The sequence below is a fragment of the Cricetulus griseus genome, assembly GCF_003668045.3.
Source record: "Cricetulus griseus strain 17A/GY chromosome 1 unlocalized genomic scaffold, alternate assembly CriGri-PICRH-1.0 chr1_1, whole genome shotgun sequence".
In the NCBI taxonomy this organism is placed as follows: Eukaryota; Metazoa; Chordata; class Mammalia; order Rodentia; family Cricetidae; genus Cricetulus; species Cricetulus griseus.
This window is the reverse complement of record NW_023276807.1, coordinates 212,336,844-212,358,417: the sequence shown is the minus strand read 5'-3', so window position 1 is coordinate 212,358,417 and position 21,574 is coordinate 212,336,844. Positions and strand designations below refer to the sequence as shown.

The 21,574-nt window shown below is 46.7% G+C and overlaps 1 protein-coding gene and 1 pseudogene across 5 annotated transcripts in view; both read left to right on the top strand.

Annotated features, from left to right (window-relative positions):
* Cryl1 (crystallin lambda 1) overlaps positions 1 to 12,901 on the top strand; it is a 145,147-nt gene extending 132,246 nt beyond the window's left edge. For all 5 annotated transcript variants that reach the window (XM_027390481.2, XM_027390480.2, XM_027390479.2 and 2 more), the window contains 3 exons: positions 4,028 to 4,133; positions 11,848 to 11,954; positions 12,334 to 12,901. In XM_027390481.2, the coding sequence (XP_027246282.1) occupies positions 4,028 to 4,133; positions 11,848 to 11,954; positions 12,334 to 12,447 (327 nt within the window). In that variant the 3' untranslated portion in view covers positions 12,448 to 12,901. The remainder of the gene's footprint in view (positions 1 to 4,027; positions 4,134 to 11,847; positions 11,955 to 12,333) is intronic.
* Positions 12,902 to 13,421: 520 nt separating this feature from the next.
* Positions 13,422 to 21,574, top strand: part of LOC113832717 — a 111,468-nt pseudogene continuing 103,315 nt past the window's right edge.

Sequence of the window (21,574 nt, the reverse complement as noted above, 5' to 3'; positions counted from 1 at the left end):
TATTTGAGGGACTTGTGTTATCTGTGAACTTGGGTAAGGGGAGATGGGATACTCTGTAGTAAGTTTTCCATAGACACAGAGAGGAGAGGGAGGGAAGAAGAGAGAGAGAGAGAGAGAGAGAGAGAGAGAGAGAGAGAGAGAGAGAGAGAGAGAGAGAGATGTGTGTTTCTATGTGTGTCCACTTAGAGAATTCTGTCTGGTCCACCCCCAAAACTTTAGTTATGCTTAAAATATGTGTCAGAGTAACAGAACACTTCATTCCCTGCCTTGTGTTTTCTTGCTTCTCTGGTGACTGTCTTGCCCCTCCCCGTCCCTGATGCATCAGTGTAAATTGTGGTCAGTCCCAGATCTTAAGAAAAGGCCAAAGCAGAAGTTTTCCAGTGAAAGGGGATTCCTTACCACTGTGTCTGGGCCCTCCTCACCTTGAGGTTTCAGAATGTGGTACAAAAGCCAGGCTTTGAACAAACAGTGATGGTAGTGTTCGCCGCTCTGTGGGAGTTTTTAGGACTCTTCTAACCCCCTGGGACTGCCCTTTGTACGTGTGTCTTGAGAATTTTGCCGCAAGATGGAGGAAGTGCCGATAGTGCCGATAGCTATTCTGATAAGTATTAAACTGGGCTGGCATCGGGTTCCATGTTCCAGCCAATGTGCTGGGCTCCATCTAGGTTCCAGGAGTCCTTTGTCAGCACTTATTTCTACCTCTTCTGCCACCGAGGATATTTGCTATACATACCTCCATGCATGTTATCATACAGCTGAGGTGGAATGAGCTCAGTAGCAGAATTAAGGACCAGTGTGCCCTGAGTGTGAAGCCTGTAGCTCAGCGTGCAGTGCGGCTTCCATGAGAAGCACGCACGACTGCCTCGGCCATGTAAAATTTCAGTCAGGAAGGATCAGAAGTGAGTGGAAATACCCACGGCCATTCTTCCTCTAGATTAACTTCTAGGTAAAAACACAAGCGTGAGGAATCCCCTTGAAAATTCCACCCAGGATGGAAAGAAATGCAGAAGTGAAGACAATAAAACATTCTCCCTTTTATGTCTGTCCTATGGGGGAAAGAATGAGGAAAATAGATTTCTTTCCTCCAGACAACACCAGAAAGAAAGGCAAGCTGCTAGGTATTGGTAGGGCACTTGTCAGGCACATGTGAGACCCAGGTTCCTTCCATTTCCAGCAAAAAGAAAAAAAAAATAGCTAATTTGAGTAGCTCATTGTTTAAGTGTTTTGAAATTCTTTAAAGTCAGCTCTGAAAATACTAAATCCAATTGTAGATGAGCTGGATAGCATTGGAGGCATACAGTGGTTTCAGTGGGTCATAGTTTGGAGGTGAAAGTTAAAACTTGAGGCATTTTGAAATGCTGAGTTGCAACTCTAGGTTGAAGGAAGGTCTTCAGGCCACCCACTGCCTCTCGCTACTTTTCAGGGTCCAAAGAGTGCAGAAACCACCCCCTTACCTCCCACTCCTCCACCCCGATTCAGGCATCTAGGAGAACAAGAGCTTGCCAGGTAGGCAGAAGCAGCTGGGAAGGACAATTCACATCGGATGATCTTCTAGATGGTTCTGGACATCATGGGCTTTCTGTGAATTCATGCCTCTGTGGGTGCCCTGCCTTCTTACAGCTTTATTTTGAGGAGTGGAAGGAAGTCACACTTGTCAGCATTTGGGTGAACTGCTCTTCTGTGCAGTCCAAATAAATACATGGCAGGGTGGTTAGCAGTAACGAGAGACACAGTGCGACTTCACAGTGCCCTCCCAGATCAGCAGAGGTTTGCATACATCGTGGCACCCTGTCTTTGGAAAGCAATGAGCGATGAAAGCTCCTGTACACAGTGCTGGTGCCTGAGGCAATGACCATGGTGCAATGCTCTGGGGAGCAGCAGAACATTGCCTAATAAAGCAGAAGATGGAGCATGGTCCCAGCAGTTATGCTCAGACATAGGCTGGGGCTGTGTTCCAGCGTATTCTCTGTCGCTTTGTATATAGGAGCTGTACACTAGAATCAGCGAGAATGAGAAAACTATAGACTCATGTTGACTAGGTACATCCTTGTCTTTATTTTTGTGGTGCTGTGGATAGAAGCTTGCACGTGTTAGGAAGGTGAGCCTTACCCCCATCCCTGTGTGTATCTTTTTTTTTTTTTAATTTTATTTTTTTATTTTTTGGTTTTTTCGAGACAGGGTTTCTCTGTGGCTTTGGAGGCTGTCCTGGAACTAGCTCTTGTAGACCAGGCTGGTCTTGAACTCACAGAGATCCACCTGCCTCTGCCTCCCGAGTGCTGGGACTAAAGGCGTGCGCCACCACTGCCCGGCCTCCCTGTGTGTATCTTAAAAACTTGATATTGAGAAACAGAATCAAGTCACATGAAAATGCACACTATGTATCTGCTCAATTAGAAGTATGCAAAAAGCAAACTCTGTGGCTGAGGGTTGTAAATAGAGGGCTGGTCAAAAGCCATGACATGGGTATAACAGAAAGTGGGTGTCTGTCTTTAGGAAGATAGTGAGCTGGCTCCAGGTCCTTGCTGTATCGCGGTTTTCCATACTGTGTGCATCTTGAGCACACACAGTCTTTCTATATTCATGTCTATGTGCACAGCTCGATGGAAAGTGGCTCTTTGAAGTTGAGTTGCTTAGTCAGACATGACTTACCCTTGCCATTCCAGGGTGGTGGGCTCTGTCTTCATCTTGATTCTGCATCTCTATCCTTTCCCTCAATTGAACTGGGGCGGTTGAAGCACACACAGATCCAAGACTCCCTATGTCCCTTTCATCATTGGGATACAGTAGCAGTGGTGGTGGGGTGCTGCAAATCCACTTCCCAACTGCACTAAGTCTTGCTACCTTTGGAATCTGGAAAATGGAAATTGCACGCTGACCAGGCAAGCAGGGTCTCTTCAGCCTCGGATGCCCAAATCCCAGGGGCATCTGGAGGACAAAGTGTTCCTCCCAATGGAACCCTGGGGACCAGGATGACCTCTGGGATCCCTCCTTCAGGCTGACAAAGCTTGTCCTCTTCAGAAAGATGTCAGACAGCCCTTTCAGGGAAAGATCTAAAACCCAGACTGAGGTGACATGTCTGGTGGGTTGCTTGCCTGAGCTTGTCACTGGGAGCAAGGTGCACAGAATGACAGTGCATGGATGAATCTCCAGCTGAGGGCTGACGGGGCCTCCCAGGACTGCTTATAGGAGAGGTGGCACAGTTAGTGGCTTTACACACAGCAAGCCTGTGGGGGCCTCTCTGAAAAAAAAAAAAAAAAAAAAAAAAAAAAAAAACTGCTCAGGAAAGTCCCTGAGTGTCAGGTTACACAGAAATGTTGCCAGTCTAGGCAGCAGGAGTTTGGGGAAAATGTTTCTCTTTCCTCCTATCTGCTCTGCTCTCCAGAGATTTGCGATGTCCAGAGGTCCTCAGCAGGGAGTGAACCTGCAGTGTTTAAGCCCCATACCCAAAGCCATGCACACAGATTAGCTGGCTTTCTAAGCACGGTACATAACAACTTTCCTCTTGCTTGGCAATTCAGATTTGCAGAAACTTCTAGGGCCCCACCTCAGCAAACAAACCCATCCTAAACCATGTTTCATCAAAGAATGGCCTTTCCCACAAACTCCTTAAAATCTGAACAAGGCTTGACTTGCAGGCAGGTGAAGCCTGTGAGCCACTTCCCACTCTTTGGGTGTGTTTGAATGCACTCCCACCTTGTGATCAAATATCCAGAAAAGTCCCCCTGGGTCTGTTTTATCTTCACTGTCTCCAGAGCTGCAAGTGACATGTGGGCTTGGTGAAGAGGCGAAGGGGTACAGATTGATTTCAGGTCTCAGTGTTTGTACCATAAAACCCTCTTTCAGCACCCACACATATAGGATAGCTTGCTTGTACAAAATTCCATTAAATATTACAGTGCATTAGCAAGTGGGTTTTTTGGGGACGGGGTGGGGGAGATACTGCCTACTAGAATTTAGGACAGGCAATGTTAACAAAATTGCCTTTCCAAGGAACTCAACTGTGTGTTACCACCTTCTCCCCATGCAGGAAGGAATAGTGTCTCCTAACGACCTGGACCTGGTCATGTCAGATGGGCTGGGCATGCGGTATGCATTCATTGGACCCTTGGAGACTATGCACCTCAATGCTGAAGGTATGCCTGCGACAGAGACGGGGCTCTGCGGTGTGGAATATTTCTCCAAGCTTTCTTATCTGCCAGCCTGTGCCATTTCTTTTTCAACAGTGTGGTAATGGTAGTATCTAGAAGGACTCTGATCAACCCGAGTAACTCAGAAAGAGCCGAGGCACAAAGCATTGTGGACTGACATGGAAGTCCACATGGGGTCTGCCAAGCTCAGGGCTCTGGACCACGAGGAGTCCTTGATGGAATCAAAAAGGAAGAAAGGGGAAGTGCTATGATGGAGATCTTGATGGGCATCTTGTTGCTTGGTGGAAGAGAGGCTATAGCTTCTGTGAGGGGTTGAAATGAGTTACAGAAGCAAGAGGGAGAACAAAGACGAGATGGTAGTGCCAAGTAGCCCTCAGGGATGCTTCTGGAGTTATCATCTTCTGCCCACACTTGAGTGCCTGTGTGTGTGTTTCTGCAGAGTGCTGAGATGGCCTCCCCGAAGGCCAGGAGTCACAAGGCGGGTGCTTTACAGGAGAGGCCTGGCAAGGTGGGGCAAGCCAGAAACTGTCCAGAAGCTGACTTCAAAGGTTGGGGAAAGTCACTGTAACCTGGTAGTTCCAAAGAAAAATAACTTGAAAGAATAAGAGTGAAACAGATTTCAAAAGATCCAAAGACAACCAACTGATGAAACCAATACCAAATTAAAACACACCAATGCAGTGATATACCAAAACCTGAAAAGATGCTACCTACACATTAGCTATCTTTTGGTATTAAAATAATAGTAACTTTTTTTTTTTGTCCTGGGTGAAGTCTCACTACATAGCCCTGGCTAGCCACAGATGATTGGCTCTCCTGCTGCATGCTGGGATCATAGGCATGAGCCGTATCTGGCACAATAGAAAGTAGTGTTTATGGCTTTTTCTTTTCCTTGTTTTCTTTTGTGTTGCTGGGGATCAAACCTAGAGTCTTCTGCATGCTAGGCAAGCACTCCTCCATTGAGCCTCAAGTAATGTTATCTTTTTTATTGCTCTGTTGCTGTAAACTTATACAATTTCTGGATGTTACTTTAACAGAGTCCTCATTAAGTGGTAAAGGAAACATAGAAAGAGAAAAGGGATGTTACCTCTAGGTCAAGACTATATTTCACAAGACATATTGAGAAAAGAGGTTTCCTGGGGAGAAGGGAGGAGACAGGGCTCCACTCCAGTTCCAGCTCTCTTGATACTTACTATGTAGCCCAAGCTGGTCTCAAACATCAAGTAATCCCCCTGCCTCAGCATTCCCAGTGTTGGGATTACAAGAGTACATCACCAAACCCTGCTAGTTTTTTGAGTGGGCAGAACCAGAACAGAAAACTGGAAGTGGCAGGCAGTCTGGTTTGTGTAGTATGTGACTGATGTGACAGAAAGAACTTTCTAGTAACTGGTGGTTTGACCCGGCAGGGAGGGCTCACGCCCTGGGTGAACTAAAGGGCTGTGGGTAGATGTTGAGAGGAAATGCCTGTCCTGTGGTGGGTTGGAGCTGATGGCCTTTCAGGTCTGACTTTCTTCCTTTGATCCTATGATGATGTTTTAGTTAATGAACTGTACTTTCCAACCAACATTCAAGGCAGTTTTCCCAGACCCAGCATTAGGTAATGCAGGTGAATGTATAATTTGAGGAGTGGACCCACTTCAGAAGCCCTGCAATAATAGTGCAATAACTGAGTCTTCCTTGAAAGGCAAGCCTTGCTAAGAACAGCGGAAGGAAGAAAGGACTCTCCCATGCTTTGTGTAGGAGGGTAACTTTGAACGTGAGAAGAAAATACTGAGAAGACACCTTCATACAAGTGAAATAAGAGTTTTGAAGCATCCTCGGAATGGTCTTGGATCATTTCAGGTGTCTTTTCAGCCAGCTCTTATGAGTGGGGAGCATAGCCAAGCGTTTGAAATGGACATAGACACTGTCTGATAACCACCATATTTCTCCTTTGTTGAGAGAATTAAGACAGTTAAGGTATTGTATGAAATCGATAGGAGGGAACTGAGAACAGCCTTGAATCTCAAACAAATAGAAACAGAAGCCAGTAACACCAGACACTCAAGATCAGGGGGGTGGCAGACAGGAAGGAGGCCACAACAATTTTTCAAACAAAACTGATATGATAAGAAAGCTTAATTGGCTTAATGTGATAATAGGGGTCGGATGTAGTTTTCAACTTCTGAGCATTCCAAAGCCCAGAGCTAGAAAGTTATAAGATCTGGCTGGGAACCAATGGCCCTTATTCTTCTGGTGTCACCCAGAATATATCAAGATTGGAGTCGGGAGGATGTTTCCTGGTTTTGCTGAAGTGGTTTTCATAAATCTTGAACTTACAGGAGTTTTTGGTCTTAAAAGCTACCATTTTTTTTTCTAAAGCGAGTGCAGATATTTTAGGTTTATTTATTTATTTTTAAAGATTGAGGATAATTTGATTCGAGTTGGAGAGAGAACGCCAGGGCAGACGAGCTGTAAATGTCATCCGCTGCAGTGATGAGGGGATGAGGAGGAGGAGGACCTTGCCTTTTGAGTTTGGCAGGGAGGAGGAGGAGGACCTTGCCTTTTGAGTTCGGTTCTGGGAAAGCAGGCAGCTTCCGCAGTGGAGGCTGGAAGCAGCTGCATGGCAGAAGGTGGAAGAAGCTTCAAAGAATTAGTTCCAGGGAAAGTGTTTGCAGGCTTTGGCTAGTATCTGAAAGAAAGAAAAAAAGAAAAGAAAAGTTACAGGTTGCTGAGAAACTCAGAGAAGTGGGAAGGCCTCATGGCAGAGGTGTTTTGAGAAGCTGTCTAGGGGAAGGGAGACTTTTTAAAAAAGATTCTAATTAAATCGAAAACAGTAGGGTAGAAGTTTGCCTTCCTGTCTACTTTTTAAGAGCAGCCTTTGTGAAACATGTACTCTCAGAATAGAGGCTCTGGCCAGTAGGACAGCTAGATCCCCACCCTAGCTTTCTCATCTGTTAGCTACATAAGCTTAGATCAACCTTTTCGTTCAGTGCACCTCGGTTTTCCCATCTGTTCAGTGGGGATAACAACCACTTCCTGGGGGTAGGTGCAGTAAAGAGACTACATGGAAGCACAAGGAAACCACATGGAGGGTGAAGAAGGGCTTTGGCAGGCCCAAGTGTGGCAAACACAAGCCCGAACATGGCACCTACAGGTTTTACCTTTTACCCTCCTCCTCCTTCCTAAAAACCATTAGATTACATTCCTAAAGCTAGCCCCCAAGGTCCATTCCATTAATTTGGCCACTGACTCATTCCTGAGAATAAAACGCCAAGCTCCAGCAATCAAAATTCATTACTTAGCTAACAAGTCCAATCAGGATTTACTAGCTCACCCTAGTACAGACTCCCCATTTTTCTCCTTAAGAAACCCACTCCTGCAAAAAACAAGCAAACAAACAAAACAACAACAACAACAAAACCCACTTACTTGCTTGCTTAATAAATGGCCTTTTGCTTATTTTATCTTTGTTTGGATATTGGGGCATGGAAGCCAGAGCCTGGTGCCATGCTAGATTGAGCTACACATCCACTGCTTAAATGTTATCTCTATTCAGCTTGTTGCATTTAATTTATTTCTCTTACAGGGTTTTTGTTTGTGTTTAGTTTTCTTAATTCTCCCCCCTCCCAAGATTCACCCAGGCCTGAGGGAGACATACAGTGTAGACACAGATGAGGCCGCCTTTTGATTGCGGGGCAGAGGAAGCCCTAGAAGCAGGCCTGGTTTCTCAGCTGAGAACATGGGTCCTGCCCTGTCCCTCGCAGCTCTTTGGACTTTGTGTTTTGCAGTCTCTGTAGAGGGACAATGTCTCAGAACCTGGAAACCCCAGATCCCCCTCTGAGTGAATTGGTTGTTACTGGCTTCTTGTCTTGAAGACCCTCACCTGAGCAGGAAGCCTGCTGGAGGTGTTGTCTGTCTATGTTGAGCCATCGTGACTGGTAGGAGCAGATGAGGTAAAAGACAAGGCCTGGTGCTGGAGTGGGCCCTGCTGCCCGGACAACTCTGTCCTTAGAGGACATTCAATATTATCATTCTGTTTTCAGGCCCTTCTGACCTGTTTTCATAAAGTCTGTAAAACTCTCCTAAATCAGGAGAACCCATGTAGGTGTGGGTTTATGAACTGGGTCAAAGCTAGACCCTTTGGTCTCGGTTACAATGAGGTTCTCCAGAAAACTGAACACCCAGTGTTGGGGGCGGGTGTCCGTCAGGTATGGGTGGCCAGCCAACTATGGCGTGGAGGACTTTGTCTCACCCCATACACTCAACAGACAGGAGTGTTTTCTGTTGGTGGAGGTGTTAGGGTTCAGGAACCCCCCCCCCTTTTATCCCGAGGAACTCACACAGAGAGAACTAGGAGTCAGCAAGATAAGCTAACTCTAATTTTTTGGGAATCAACTCCTCTCTGTGCTTCCACTGTCCATACAAGCATCTCCTAAGAAATTAGGTTCATGGCCAGGGAGTTGAAAGCAGCCGTTAAGAGCCGTGGGTGCTATTCCAGAAGGTTGGAGTGTCACTCCCTATACCCATATGGAGGCCAAAATACCTAATATATGAAATAAGAATAAATAAATCTTTTCTAAAAATTAAGTTTAGCTTCTGCAGAGCCAAGCTTTCCAAGAGCTGTGGAAGAGCCATTCCTAATGGCCTCTTCCAAACTCCACATGCACCAAGCATGCACATAGTGCATATACATACATACATACATACATACATACATACATACATGCAGGCAGGCAAAAACACTCATACACATAAAATGAAAATATAAATAAACCTACAAAAAAGAGGAAGAAATGTTCCTTCGAATTTTCAGGAGTTTTATAAAAGGCAGTAGAGAAAGTTCTAGAAAGTCTCCGAGAATGGAATGGTTTCAGGATGGTGGAAGATGAACATTTGTTGAAGGAATGTAAAGTAACCCAGAGATAAAACATGGTCTGTGTATCAAATCCCTTCAGGCTGCTGCTTACATTGGCTGGGGAGATGGAGCTGGCTCTTGAGAGGGGCTTGGGCTCCATTTTCACTATAAGCTGGTTAAATATGCAGCCACAATCAATCTGGAAGGTTTGGGTCTTAAATGTCTCCCAAAGACTCTGTGCAGCATGCTTGGTGACCAGCTCATGGTGTTATTTGAGAAGCAGCATGGGATCTTTAAGAGCTGGGATCCTGAGCCATTGAGATGGTTCAGGGGTAAAGGGTTTTGCCACCAAGCCTGAGGACCTGAATTTGACTTCCAGAACCCACATAGTGGAAAGAGAGAACCAGCTCCCACAAGTTGGTCTCTGACCTACACACACATTGTCACACACACAATGTCACACACACACACACACACACACACACACACACACACACACACACAATAAATTTGTGTCAGGAGGGTGGGGTCTATTTAGAAACACGTTAGATCTCTGGGGGTGTGCCCTGGAATTGGGAGTCTGCCCTCTTCCTGTCTGTATCCCGGTCATCACGAGGTGAGCATCTTTTCTCCATCATGTATTCCCTACCATGAGGTTCTGCTTTCCATATGTCCAAAGCAATGGGGAAGTCCACCAGCTTGCAGCCCAGCTTAGAGGCTTGTGCACAATGAGGATAAGGCAGGTCTGGCTTCAGCACTCCCAATGGCTGTGCAAGTGGGTGATGAGCACAGTCCTGGTGCAGCGCTCACCAACTTATCCACACATGGTTATCTTAGGCATTTTGCCATTATGTTGGGAGCTGACTAACTTGAAATCAGTTAACATCTTTTAAATATATTCAATTTGGTGTCTCTAGCTCCTAACTCCAAATGAATACATTGCAGTTGTGTCTAGATTTTATCATTGTTAGTGTGAATAAATAAACAGATAGGGAAAGTGGAACAAATGCTTATTTTCTTAAGGGAAAGTCACATTTACCTAGTTTTCTGGTCTCTGGCAATCCAGAGAAGACTAAACATGGCTGGAGCTAACATATATGCGGTAAAATCTCTCTTTAAAAACCAGCCAGTGGTTAACTGCAGGTGCTAATGATAGAAATGCTGGTCGGCTTTAATAAATTTCTCAAGATGGATGTGGAAGGTGCACACCCGTAATCCCAGTATTTGGGAAGTAGAGTAGGTGGCACTGTGTTCAAAGCCAGCCTTGGCTACAAGGTGAGTTTGGGGCCATCCTGAGCTACGTGAGACCCAGTTTGAAAACACACACACACACACACACACACACACACACACACACACACACACACACACACACACCCTTCTAAACACTTGCTTTTTTTCAAAGGTTCTTTGGCCTATAGTCTTCATGGGGTAGATAAGAACAAGCTTTGGGGGCTATGAAAATTCTGCAATTTTATTTGTGTGACCCACTGCTGAGGCTTTGTGGCTCTGGAAGACTGAATATGGGCCTGAGGGCCAGCTCCATGGTAGAACTCATGTCCAGCATCACAAAAGGGAAAACAATGGGCCAGAGTCAGCACAGCCAGGACTTATAGACACGTTGGCCTCTGGGATCCCAGGCCTGGCTTCTGACTTACTCTAACCTATGCCTACTCTTGCAGCCCCAAGGCTCAGCATATAGGGGAAGAGGAGGGAACTGAGTGTCCTGGGGCAGAAAGGTGCCCAGGCTAGACCAAGCTTGTGTTTTCCTTCGGAGCTCACCTGGGTTCCATGTCTATTTAATCTCAGTGTCAACCCACACAGCCCCGCTGCTGCTTGTACTGACTGCGTGCCTCTCTTCCTCCTCCTCCACTCATTTCTCCTCCAAAGCCCTGCAGTAGAGAAATTTACCAGCTGGGCTGGGCAGGGACAGCCTGCACACAGGGGTTCAGGCAGGCCTGACTCCAACCCTCCTTATGGAAGTGTAGCAAGTGATGAATACAACCCTGGTTCAGGTCTCACCACCTCATAAATACAAGATAAGGTATAACCTGACCTTGAGGCTTAAGTATGTGATAAGGAGGGAGTGACTTGAGTTTTGACATCTGGGGTTCATGAAGAATGAATTGAAGCCATTCATGATGATTCATGCCTGTAGTGCCAGCACTTGGGAGGCTGTGGCAAGAGGATTACCGTGAGTTTAAGGCTATTGTGGGCCACAGAGTGAGACTCTGTCTCTAAAAAGGAGGGTGGGGGGAGGAGAGGAGCCTGAAGATGTACTTATTTAGCATTCATAGAACCTTTGATTCCATCCCCAACTCCACAGCAAGCAGGAGTGGTGGCATATGCCTGTAATCCCAGCACTTGAATAGTGGACATGGGACCAGACATTCCAAGTCATCTATGTAGCCTGGGCTGTACGAGTTCTTGTATTAGAAAGAAAGAAAAGGGGTGGGAGGCAAAAAAAAAAAAAAAGGAAAATGAAGAGAAAAAATTCACTGAAGCCCAGCACACACCCTTAGCAATACATAGTTGAAGGAGCTGCTTTCTGCATGTCAGAGTGTGAGCACCACAGACCGAGGACCCCCGAGGTTCACTGACCAAGGACCCCTGAGATGCACTGGTGTGGGACACATGGCAGGCCCAAGGGGTCTAGTGCTCTTTAGGATTTTAGTTTCCAGAAAGCCAGGATAGAGACTCCTGGGGGAGGGTCCTGCTTACCAAGGCCAGCAGGTTGCTCATCTCCTGCCTCTTCTCTGTAGATTCCCCTTTCCCAGGGCAGAACCTTCTGCATAGGTCTCAGTTTAAGAGTTAGAGAATGTTGATGCTGGTGTGTGGGTTCCTGTTTTCATGCCATTGCAGGTATTGTAAGCTACTGTGACAGATACAGTGATGGAATGAAGCGTGTCCTCAAGACTTTTGGACCTGTTCCAGAGTTCTCAGGGGCCACAGTGGAGAAAGTTAACCAGGTATGTGGACTACCCAGGGGCATGCAAGCTGGCACATAATGGCCATCCCCCTCCTGTGCCATCTGTGGGCGGGGCTTTGTCAGTAGCTGCAGTCTTGACCCTTGGTTCTGATGGTTGCTTCTCCCTGAATGCCCATAGTTGCACCCTGGCCTCTAGGATACTTAGGGATAAGGTGATGGTGACCAGCAGCTCATTTTGACTTGTCTTGGGGGAATCTCTTGAGATCTGGAGCTGTGTTAACTAACTGTGGGGTTTGTGCTTCTGTGACTTTGGAAGCGGTATACACACAGCTGGCATAAACAGGAAAGACAATTACCCTCCTGGCAGATTAGTTTCTCTGCATGTGTTCTCTGTTTTTCCTTCCCTTTCCTTCTCTCAGGACATCTGTATGAAGGTTCCTGATGATCCAGAACATTTAGCTGCCAGAAGAAAATGGAGGGACGACTGTCTCATGAAACTTGCTAAACTGAAGCACCAGGTGCAGCCCCAGTAAATTTCTTGTAATGCCTCCATCACTCCTTCCTGGGAAACTCTCTTTGGCGAGATTAGAAGCTCTTGATCCAATCCCTGTGCAGCATCGAGAAGCCTAGGAAGCCGGCCTTAAGACCAGGTCTGCTCCCCGGTGTTCTGCTACGAGCAGCTGTAGATACCAAGTATCTTCAGGTCACTCCTGCCTAACCCTGCACTGGGCTATCAGGGCACTGCTTGGGCTCTGAGTTGTGGGTTTCCTGCTACCTGGGCAAACAGGCTGAAGATCTTCACTTCTTTCCAGTGTGATTACACATGCATTTCCAGGTGATAATTGCAGTTTCCTGTTATCTTAATCTACTACAAAAGAATTTTTGTAATCGTTTTCTAATCCCCCTGAGTGCCCTGTAACCCTTGCATTATGAAATAATCACCTTAAGCTTTAATGAATAATATTCTGAATAAAAATCTTGATTCCATGAGGGCAGTCAATTTCTACAAACACACACACACCCCAAACAAATAAATGTGCAAACGGTCCTCAAGTTAGTTCAGTTGTGCCTGGTAGTCTTCTGGTCAGATATGTTTAAGGAGCATGTGGGCAGCTCAGCCATGTCTGCACTAAATGAATGGTTTAGAGTTCAGCAGAAAAGACACCAGCTCTAACAGTCATTTCTAGAACCTCCTTCAACATTGCTGGCATAAGCTTCCAGAGTGCTCTGAGGACACCAAGGCATGCATCTATCCACAGTGACTCTGATCACTGGACACCATGACGCGGCTCCCCAACAGTGCTGGCAAGGCACTGGCCTTGCAGTTTTGGGTGGTGGGAGTCTTGGTGTCATGAGGTAGGGACCTGCATTTCCTCAGGGTGGAGGCAGTTGTGGTGTGGGAAGCAGTGACTTTGATTAGGTCATTTTTCTCTAGCTTGTGAGTCTTAATCAGCACATACCCCCATGTTCTCAGCCCACACTGAATGGCTGAAGATCTGCGGTTACCATGAATCAAAGTGGCCACGCAGCAGGCTCCGTGCCCCAAGACCTCATGCACATGGAGGAGCATGATAACATTGAGAGGCTTTGCGGGGGAAGCTTCAAGGAGGTGGGCTGTGAGCCTGAGTGGATCACAGGAGTCAGCTGAGGAACAGCATGGGGTCTGAACAGGCTGTGTTTAGAATGGCTTAGCCCACCGTGGCCAGGAGAGAGCTCTGCAGAGAGGTCCCAGTCAATCTGATAAGATGAGCCATTGGACCATGCTAATGGTTAGACCTCTCTCTCCCCAGCACTGGATCAGGCTTGGGTCTCACAAGTTCACTCTGACAGCAGATAGGACCAGACAGGATGTAAGCCTGCTGTGAGGGTATGAGGCTGTGGGGCAGTGGACTGGGGATGTCTGCAAGTAGGAGCTGCCAGTCATGGCTGGGAAAAGTGCTAGACATGCCTTGTGCAAGGTCAGAAAGTCAGAGAGGCCTGGCAGGAGATGTCCTGTGCTTGAAAACTTCTCTGGGAAGTTAATGTGACAAGATGGAAAGGAAGTGTTGAACCCTGAAAGGCCTCCTCCTCTTTGCCTGATAGTCCTTCAGCTCTGGTGACTCAGCCTCTCACCCTTCCTGATCTCATTGCTTCACCCAGCAGCAGGGGCTTTGCACCTCCCTGCAGCTAAGGCTCCTCCACCTTCCCTTCAAGGTCCTGCCCAGTGCTGTTGCAGTCACAGCTTTGCTTTCAGAGCTGCCTGGTCATCCCTTCCTGAGTACTGAAGGCCATGCAGTCCCCAGACCACGCCTGAAAACCCACATGAGGGTGACCTAGCTTGACATGGGGCAAAGAAGCTCCCACCGGTGATCTGCCTGGCTCTTGGCGTTGATGAACCATGAGAATCCTGGAAGGGCTGGCCATGTAGTTTGCTGGGCCTGAGACTACACAAGAGGTCCTCCCTAGGAGAGCCTGGCAGGGTACTCACTCGTTCTGGGCAGCATTGCTGTAGGATGAAAGAAGGTGGTGGCACTTGGAAACATTGGCTTTTGTTGTATATGTAAATTATGTTTTCCTACTTTCATTGTCATGTTTTCTTGGGTGAATGTCGGGAACGACTGAAAATATCTACAGGTTCAGAATCTAAGGAATTCAGACAAATGGGGATCAAAATATTTGGAAAAGGATTCTAGAAAATTCCGAAAAGCAACATGTACAATTGTTTTCCCTTACATTGTCATAGCTACCGAGTCTGACAGCCATTTCCTCAGCAGTTATATTGTATTAAGTATTATGAATCACCTAGGGGTGGTTTGTAGTATGCAGAAGGGTGTGTATGGGTTCTTGGCAAATCTGGAGCCATTTATATAGGGGACTTGAACATCTGTGAATTTTGGTACCCACAGGGATCCTGGAATCAATTATATGGCTACTTAGGAAGGACCTGAGATGGTAGCAGAAAGCTTCATGGTCTTGTAGCCAACACAATACATAATGAGAAACTGATAAAGTATACAAATGCTGACTCTCATCTAAGAGCTGGAAATAGCAATTAGTTCAATCTTGAGAACAAAGAGTTGGGAGCATACACCTAGCTTGAGGAAGGTAGTTCTGGAAGCAGCTGGCCAGAGTCAGGATTTGGTCAGACATGGAGCAGGGGAGATTGTGAGCCCAGGTTCACATGTCTGTTAGAGGAACTGTCACACCGGGAGGTCATTCTTCTTGGCTGGCTGTGGGCTGCTCTGAAAGAGCCTGATTGTTCTGATGGGTCAGTGGATGCATCCTTCTTCACAGCCTTTCCTCCAGCTGGGCTGTTGGGTCCAAAGCTGCAAAGGAGAGGACCCCACTTTGCATATCATTTCTTGCTTGCCCAGCCTCCTCTGTCTGGAGTATAGCCACCTGCCCCAGGACACTCAGTTCCCTCCTCTTCCCCTATATGCTGAGCCTTGGGGCTGCAAGAGTAGGCACAGGTTAGAGTAAGTCAGAAGCCAGGCCTGGGATCCCAGAGGCCAACGTGTCTATAAGTCCTGGCTGTGCTGACTCTGGCCCATTGTTTTCCCTTTTGTGGTGCTGGACATGAGTTCTACCATGGAGCTGGCCCTCAGGCCCATATTCAGTCTTCCAGAGCCATAAAGCCTCAGCAGTGGGTCACACAAATAAAATTGCAGAATTTTCATAGCCCCCAAAGCTTGTTCTTATCTACCCCATGAAGACTATAGGCCAAAGAACCTTTGAAAACAGCAAGTGTTTAGAAGGGTGTGTGTGTGAGTGTGACTGTGTGTGTGCTCGCATGTAGCCTTGACATTTCTGAAGGATCCCAGTCTCTGTTTATCTGATGTTTCCTCAGGAGCAGGCTGAGATCTGGTTTGGGATTAGACCAAGTGTTCCCCTTGTCACGTCATCACAGGGGTCTGTAATGACCACGTATTACTGCTGGGCCTTCACTGATGGATTTTTCCATTCCAAATTACTATTTTTTTTTAAATTAGGGAGTTAATTAGAAGGACCTGCCCAATAAGACATCATCCTGACCAGTTTCTGAATCATTTTCCTGGGGTTGCAAAGTCATAAATCTCCATCAGCATGATGAATGTCCTCAATTCCTCATTTTCTGCTCCCTGAGCCCAGCATCTTTCCTAAGGCACACACAGTGTCATGTGTGCGACTCCACGTGATTGCCCTGCTGGGGATGCTCACTCAGCTCTTACCTGAGGATCAAAAGATTACTACAACTGTTTTGAGACTGGGTCTTACATAGCCTAAGCTGACCTTAAACTCTGGATCCTCCTGCCTCAGCCTCCAGGAACATCGATTATAGGTGTGATCACTATGGCCTGCTTTTCTGTTTCCTCTCTAAGAGCCACATGTTTGTAATCCCAGCACCAAGACAGGAGGATCACGGAGCTGAGAGAACAACTCTGTTAAATGAGTGTCAAGGACCTTGAAGACTCCCTCTGTATGCTCAGACAGGCTCAGGCAGCCTACTGTAAGTGGGAGCAGCCCTCCTGTGTTGGCTGTGAGGGGCACGAGGCACGCCTTTGCTGGGCATGGTGGGCACAGCTGGAGCCACACCCACCCCCTCCACAGGATGTCAGGGCTCCATCTGCACAGGACAAGTGTAGCCCATATGGAATGGTGCTTTTCTCAAGAGATAAAAACTGGTAACACTAGAACTTCTTGGGAAAAGGGGAATTTTCCAGAAAAAGGAGAGCTGGGTCAATCTCTAGAGAACTGTGAGACCTTGATCTGTCAATTGAGAGAGAATAGCAGGCTGTTAGTTCACACATGGAGATTTTCATAAAAAAACAAAACAACAACAACAACAACAAAACACCTGGGAGAAAGGGCCTTAAAACTGCTTATTTCTAATTGTGTGTGTGTGTGTGTGTGTGTGTGTGTGTGTGTGTGTGTGTGTGTGTTTTGTTATGCTCTTTCACGACAAGCATACATTTTTATATTAAAAACCTGGGTGCTGTTAGCATTGTGTCCTCTGCTCTGACTTCTGATCACTCACCAAGACCGGAGTTTGAAGGACAGAGCCTCCAGCACCCTCCCCTGGCTTGCTTCACTTGTAGATAGACCTCAGTGCTTATAAACTAATGAAACCATGTGCAGATGGAGCCAGCTCTATGCAGGGGAGAGCCCAGGCTCTTGACATACAGTAGATGTTCTAAGTGCAGAGTGCTGGGGTCCCACCCAAGAGCTTACTAACATTTGCTAACTCACCACTACCATCTCAATACCATTGCAAACACCACCATCCCTGTCATCATCACTTCTGCTAGCACCTCTAGCACAGTCTAAGTACCACCACCACCACCATCCTCACCATCGCTGCCGCCATCTCCATTACCATCTCAGTATCTTTTTAGCACCATCATCACCATTTACTCTAGCTCCTTCAGGAAGCTTATTGTGGTCCAGTGTTTCATAGCAGCATCCTTCAGATGGAACAGGATGGTGCAGGTGGAGAGGGGAGTCCAATCAGGAAGAAAACAAGCTTTAATGCCCGGGAAAGATGACGTTTACAGGCCCTTCTCCAAGGTCATGGAAGCAGTAAGCAAGGGCCCAGCTGCGGAGAGATTCTTGGGCCTGTTGAGCTGCCTGCAGGTCACGCAGAAAAATCCAGGCATGCAGTTTTCAGCAGACACCACCCATGTTGGGTGGGCCTTTGGGTGATGCAGCTGCTGTTGAGTCATCCTTGCTCCTGTAAGGAACCCCTCACCCTTTCTCCTGCTAGTGACTACAACTAAAACTCTGGGTTCACCAGGTTGAGCTTTGGTGCAGTCATTGCTTTGGTCTGAAGTGGGCTCCCTTTCTGGGGTAAATAGACACGTGTGTTGCAATTCCTCCAGGAAAAGTCTTTCACATGCCACTGAGGGAAATAGTAAACAAAGATAAATGACTCAATAAACAAAATACTGAGTACAATGCTTGTGGACCCGGGTAGGGTAGGCAGTTGCTGAAGGTCTGCTCCATGCTGGAGTGCTGGCAGACCTCTCTGGGATATGGACAAGGAAAGCCTAGGCCTATGCTACTCTGGGCAGGCATGCATAGGCAAACACTGGCTACAGGCTGGGCTGGGAAGGAGGAGCCTCAGCCAAGGCAGCCAGGAGGCACCAAGAGAGTTGAGGAATGGACTAGGAAGATCAGAGAGGGAGACAGATAGGCAGGGTGTAAATCTTTGTTACAAACAAGAGCTCCAATCTGTGGGACTCACACTATGGGGGCGTGTTGGGGTTGGGCTAGTCTCAGGGTCTGATGTTTTCCTCAAGACACATTCCCTGTCCTCATTACACAGTTGTGAATTCTGACAAGAGGACAGACCCAGCCTGAGAACAGATTACGTGAGAGAGCCATGAGATGGTCCCCTTCGAAGTGTGGGAAACGTGCTGCAGCCAATGGTACACAAGAGAACTGTAGCATGGACTTGAAGATCAGTGTCACACAACTCTAGTTGGCGGCTGGCTCGGAGAAGTCACAGAACACAGAGATTCGAAGCCTGGGCTCTGCGGCCAGACTGCCTGCCCTCTGCAGTAGGCAGCTTTGAACAAGTTGCCCGGCCTTACTTGTTTCGGTCTTGGTGTCAATGGTAATACAATTGCTACAATGTCTGGGGCTTGTGGTACAAGTCCAGTAGATAGCAGTTGAGTGATACAGTTAGGGCCCCAGGGGCATGGGAATGGTCTCAGTAGCTGCTGGCCCCTCATGGTTTACATGTTGTGTGGTGTGAATCTGGTCTTTCCCACCCTGCTAACAACAGTGCTGGAGATGCTTACTGTCTCTGCCTCTCCATGCAGTCAGGGTGACTCTTAAAGAGGGCTGTGGGCCCTTCTCATCTCTCACTGGCAGCTGAGGGGGTAAAGCTCAGGATCTGGACACCATACCATCCCTGTCAGCGTCACTTTTCAAGGCTAATACCACAAGATATATCAAAACAAAAGAGGAAAGCAATATTTGTGGCTCTGCGGCTCAAACTTGGGATGTCATGCATGCTAGGCAAGTGTCCTACCTCTGAGCCACAACCCAACCCCAAGAAACTTGTGGTTGTGACTTTCACCTGCTGCCTGGGTCTGAGTAGTGTAGACCACAGGCCAGGAGGCTTAGTCAGCCATTGTTTCTCATGGTTCTAAGGACTGAGTCACATTTTGAGGTAAAAGTTAGCCAGGTTTGCCAATGCCACACCTCAGCCTTTAAAGTGAGCACATTAAGCTGCCCAGAAAAGCACATCTGCCACTCTGTCCCCAAATGCTTTCTGCCCAAAGCCACTGGAAGGAGGCAGAAGGGAAGGGAGCCAGGGTCTTCCCTTCCCCACCCTTGTCTTCCTGATAGGCAGGAGGACTCATTTGTATCTGGTAAAGATGCCTCTAGCTGTCCCTCAGCCTTTGACTTTCTGCATCCTTCAGTTGTTCAGGTGCAAATATCGCCTCCTTTTTGTCACTGTCCAGCACTCTGACTTGGAATTCACTTTCCCATCTAGAATTCTGGATGGTCCACCCATAGGACACCGCCTTGCATGGTGGTCAGTCAGCCAAGCTGAGGCTACTCTGTGGCTTCTGCCTAGCCAGTGCTCAAGGCTGCCATTCTCCACACCCACGTGAACGTCTCAGATGATCCTTTTAGTCTTCTTGGGAAAAACTGCCTTTTAATTTGTGGTCTCAGAGACATCATACAATGTTGGAGGTTTTGCTGATTTCCCCCTCACCTGAATAATTCCCCCAATAACTCTATGTCTCCTCTCTTGCATCCTTGAAGCTGACTGGGAAATGTACAAGACTTTTGATGCCTCAGGAAGATGCCTGACCATGTGGTAATTTAGACAGAAAACGTTTTCTCTCGTATTTTGCATTTCTATGTGGAGGCTAAATGATGTGTACAGGCTTGAAAAACACAGGCTCCTAGTAAGGTCCAAACCCTTTCTTGGAGACATTTCTGAGTGTGAGGAGGCTGCAGGTATGTGAGCTCAGGAGGTGTTCCAAGTCCTCTTTGAACTTCCAGTGTTCCCCCCCTCTGTGTGTGTACATGTGTGTATACATGTGCTGTACATGTTTATGTATATGTGTATGTGTCAGGTACCCATGCATTTATTTGTACATGTGTGTAGAGGCCAGAGGTCAACATCACTTCTTCATCTTATTTTGTGAGACAGTGTCTATCTCTGAAGCTAGAGATCCACCATTTGGTTCAGTTAGCTGGCCAGTGAGCCCAAGGACTCTCCTGTGTCTGTCTCCCAGGGCTAGAATCTGGATTTAGACAGATCTTGGGGATTAAATCAGTTCCTGTTGCTTGCACGGCAAGTACTTTGCTGACTGAGCCATATCCTCAGGTCACCACCATTCCTGTTTTATTTGTTTGTGTTTTGTTGGGGAATTAAACCCAGAACCCTGTGGATGCTAAGCCAGTGCTACACCCCAGCCCCAACCATTCTCAATCTATCAATAGGAATACACACAGTAAAATGTAGCCTCCTTAAATATTTGGTTACCCTGAGGTATGCTCAGCAAAAGAAAAGTAGGTAAGATGCTGAATTCTTTCATTTATTTGCATTTCCAATGTGAGTTAATAGTAACTGGCATAAAGGTGGTCAATGAGGCTTTTAAATTAATCAGTAGTAGTATAAGCTCAGGAATGTATGCTTTAATAGGCTGTATCTATGACTCAGGGATGTGGGCATCTTCCATCTTTGGCAGTTGAGCCCCTGCCCTGTTGTTTCCTGAGATTTTTGGTGCAGCCTGGCAGTCTAAGAGTATCTTTGCTTGATGGTATGTCCCTCCTGGGAATTTTCAGAGTACACACCCCTGTTCTTGCAGTCTTATTTTATATTTTCTATGCTTTTAGGAGCTATCTATCTATCTATCTATCTATCTATCTATCTATGAATGACAGTCATTTCTAGGAGTGGCCAGAAATTGAGAGACTATACATCAGTTTATTTAAGAAGTACCTGTTGAGAATCTAATGTGTTTAGATTCTATGTAAATGAGGGGGTAATTCAGTCACTTGGGGTTGTTGAGCATCTCAGCTGGGGGACAGAATGATTGCACCATTCAAGTGGAGCATCGAAGGATTGGCATTGAGGCAGGGTGGCCCCCAGGAGGAGGTGACACTGGACATTCAAACAAGGATTCAGACATCTTTTAACAGGGAAGGCCTTCCCTTCACCCAAGTTTTATCTGGTTCCTCCACTCAGCAAATGAAACAAAACAGCATGCTAAGCAATGCTCCACTATGGAGCCACACTGAGCCCAAGGAAGTCCTTTCCCAGAATGAGTCAAGTCTGTCTCTTGAAGTGTCAACCTCAGTTCCAAGTGTCACTTCTTTGATGCCCCTCAAATCTTATATTTGATCCTGAACAGCATTTCTTAGGTAGCAATAAAATTTAAAACTATCCCTTTAAAGGAGGAAAAATATTCCAAATACTAATGGATCCAGGCCATGTGATAAGAGGGGCCCAGTGACAACAGACATCTAGCAGTGTCACACATGTACCCTCAAGTCAGCCTCAAGTTCTGTAGTCATTGAAAGGAAATAGAATTTACAGGCAACACACTTGGGCTACTTAAACATTTTGGGGGTAATAATTTCATACAAAACATATTTCTTAAAAAGCATTCTAGAAGACAAAATTTTAAAAACCTTTGTATGATTCTTTAACTATTAAAACAAAACAGGAGTCAGTGG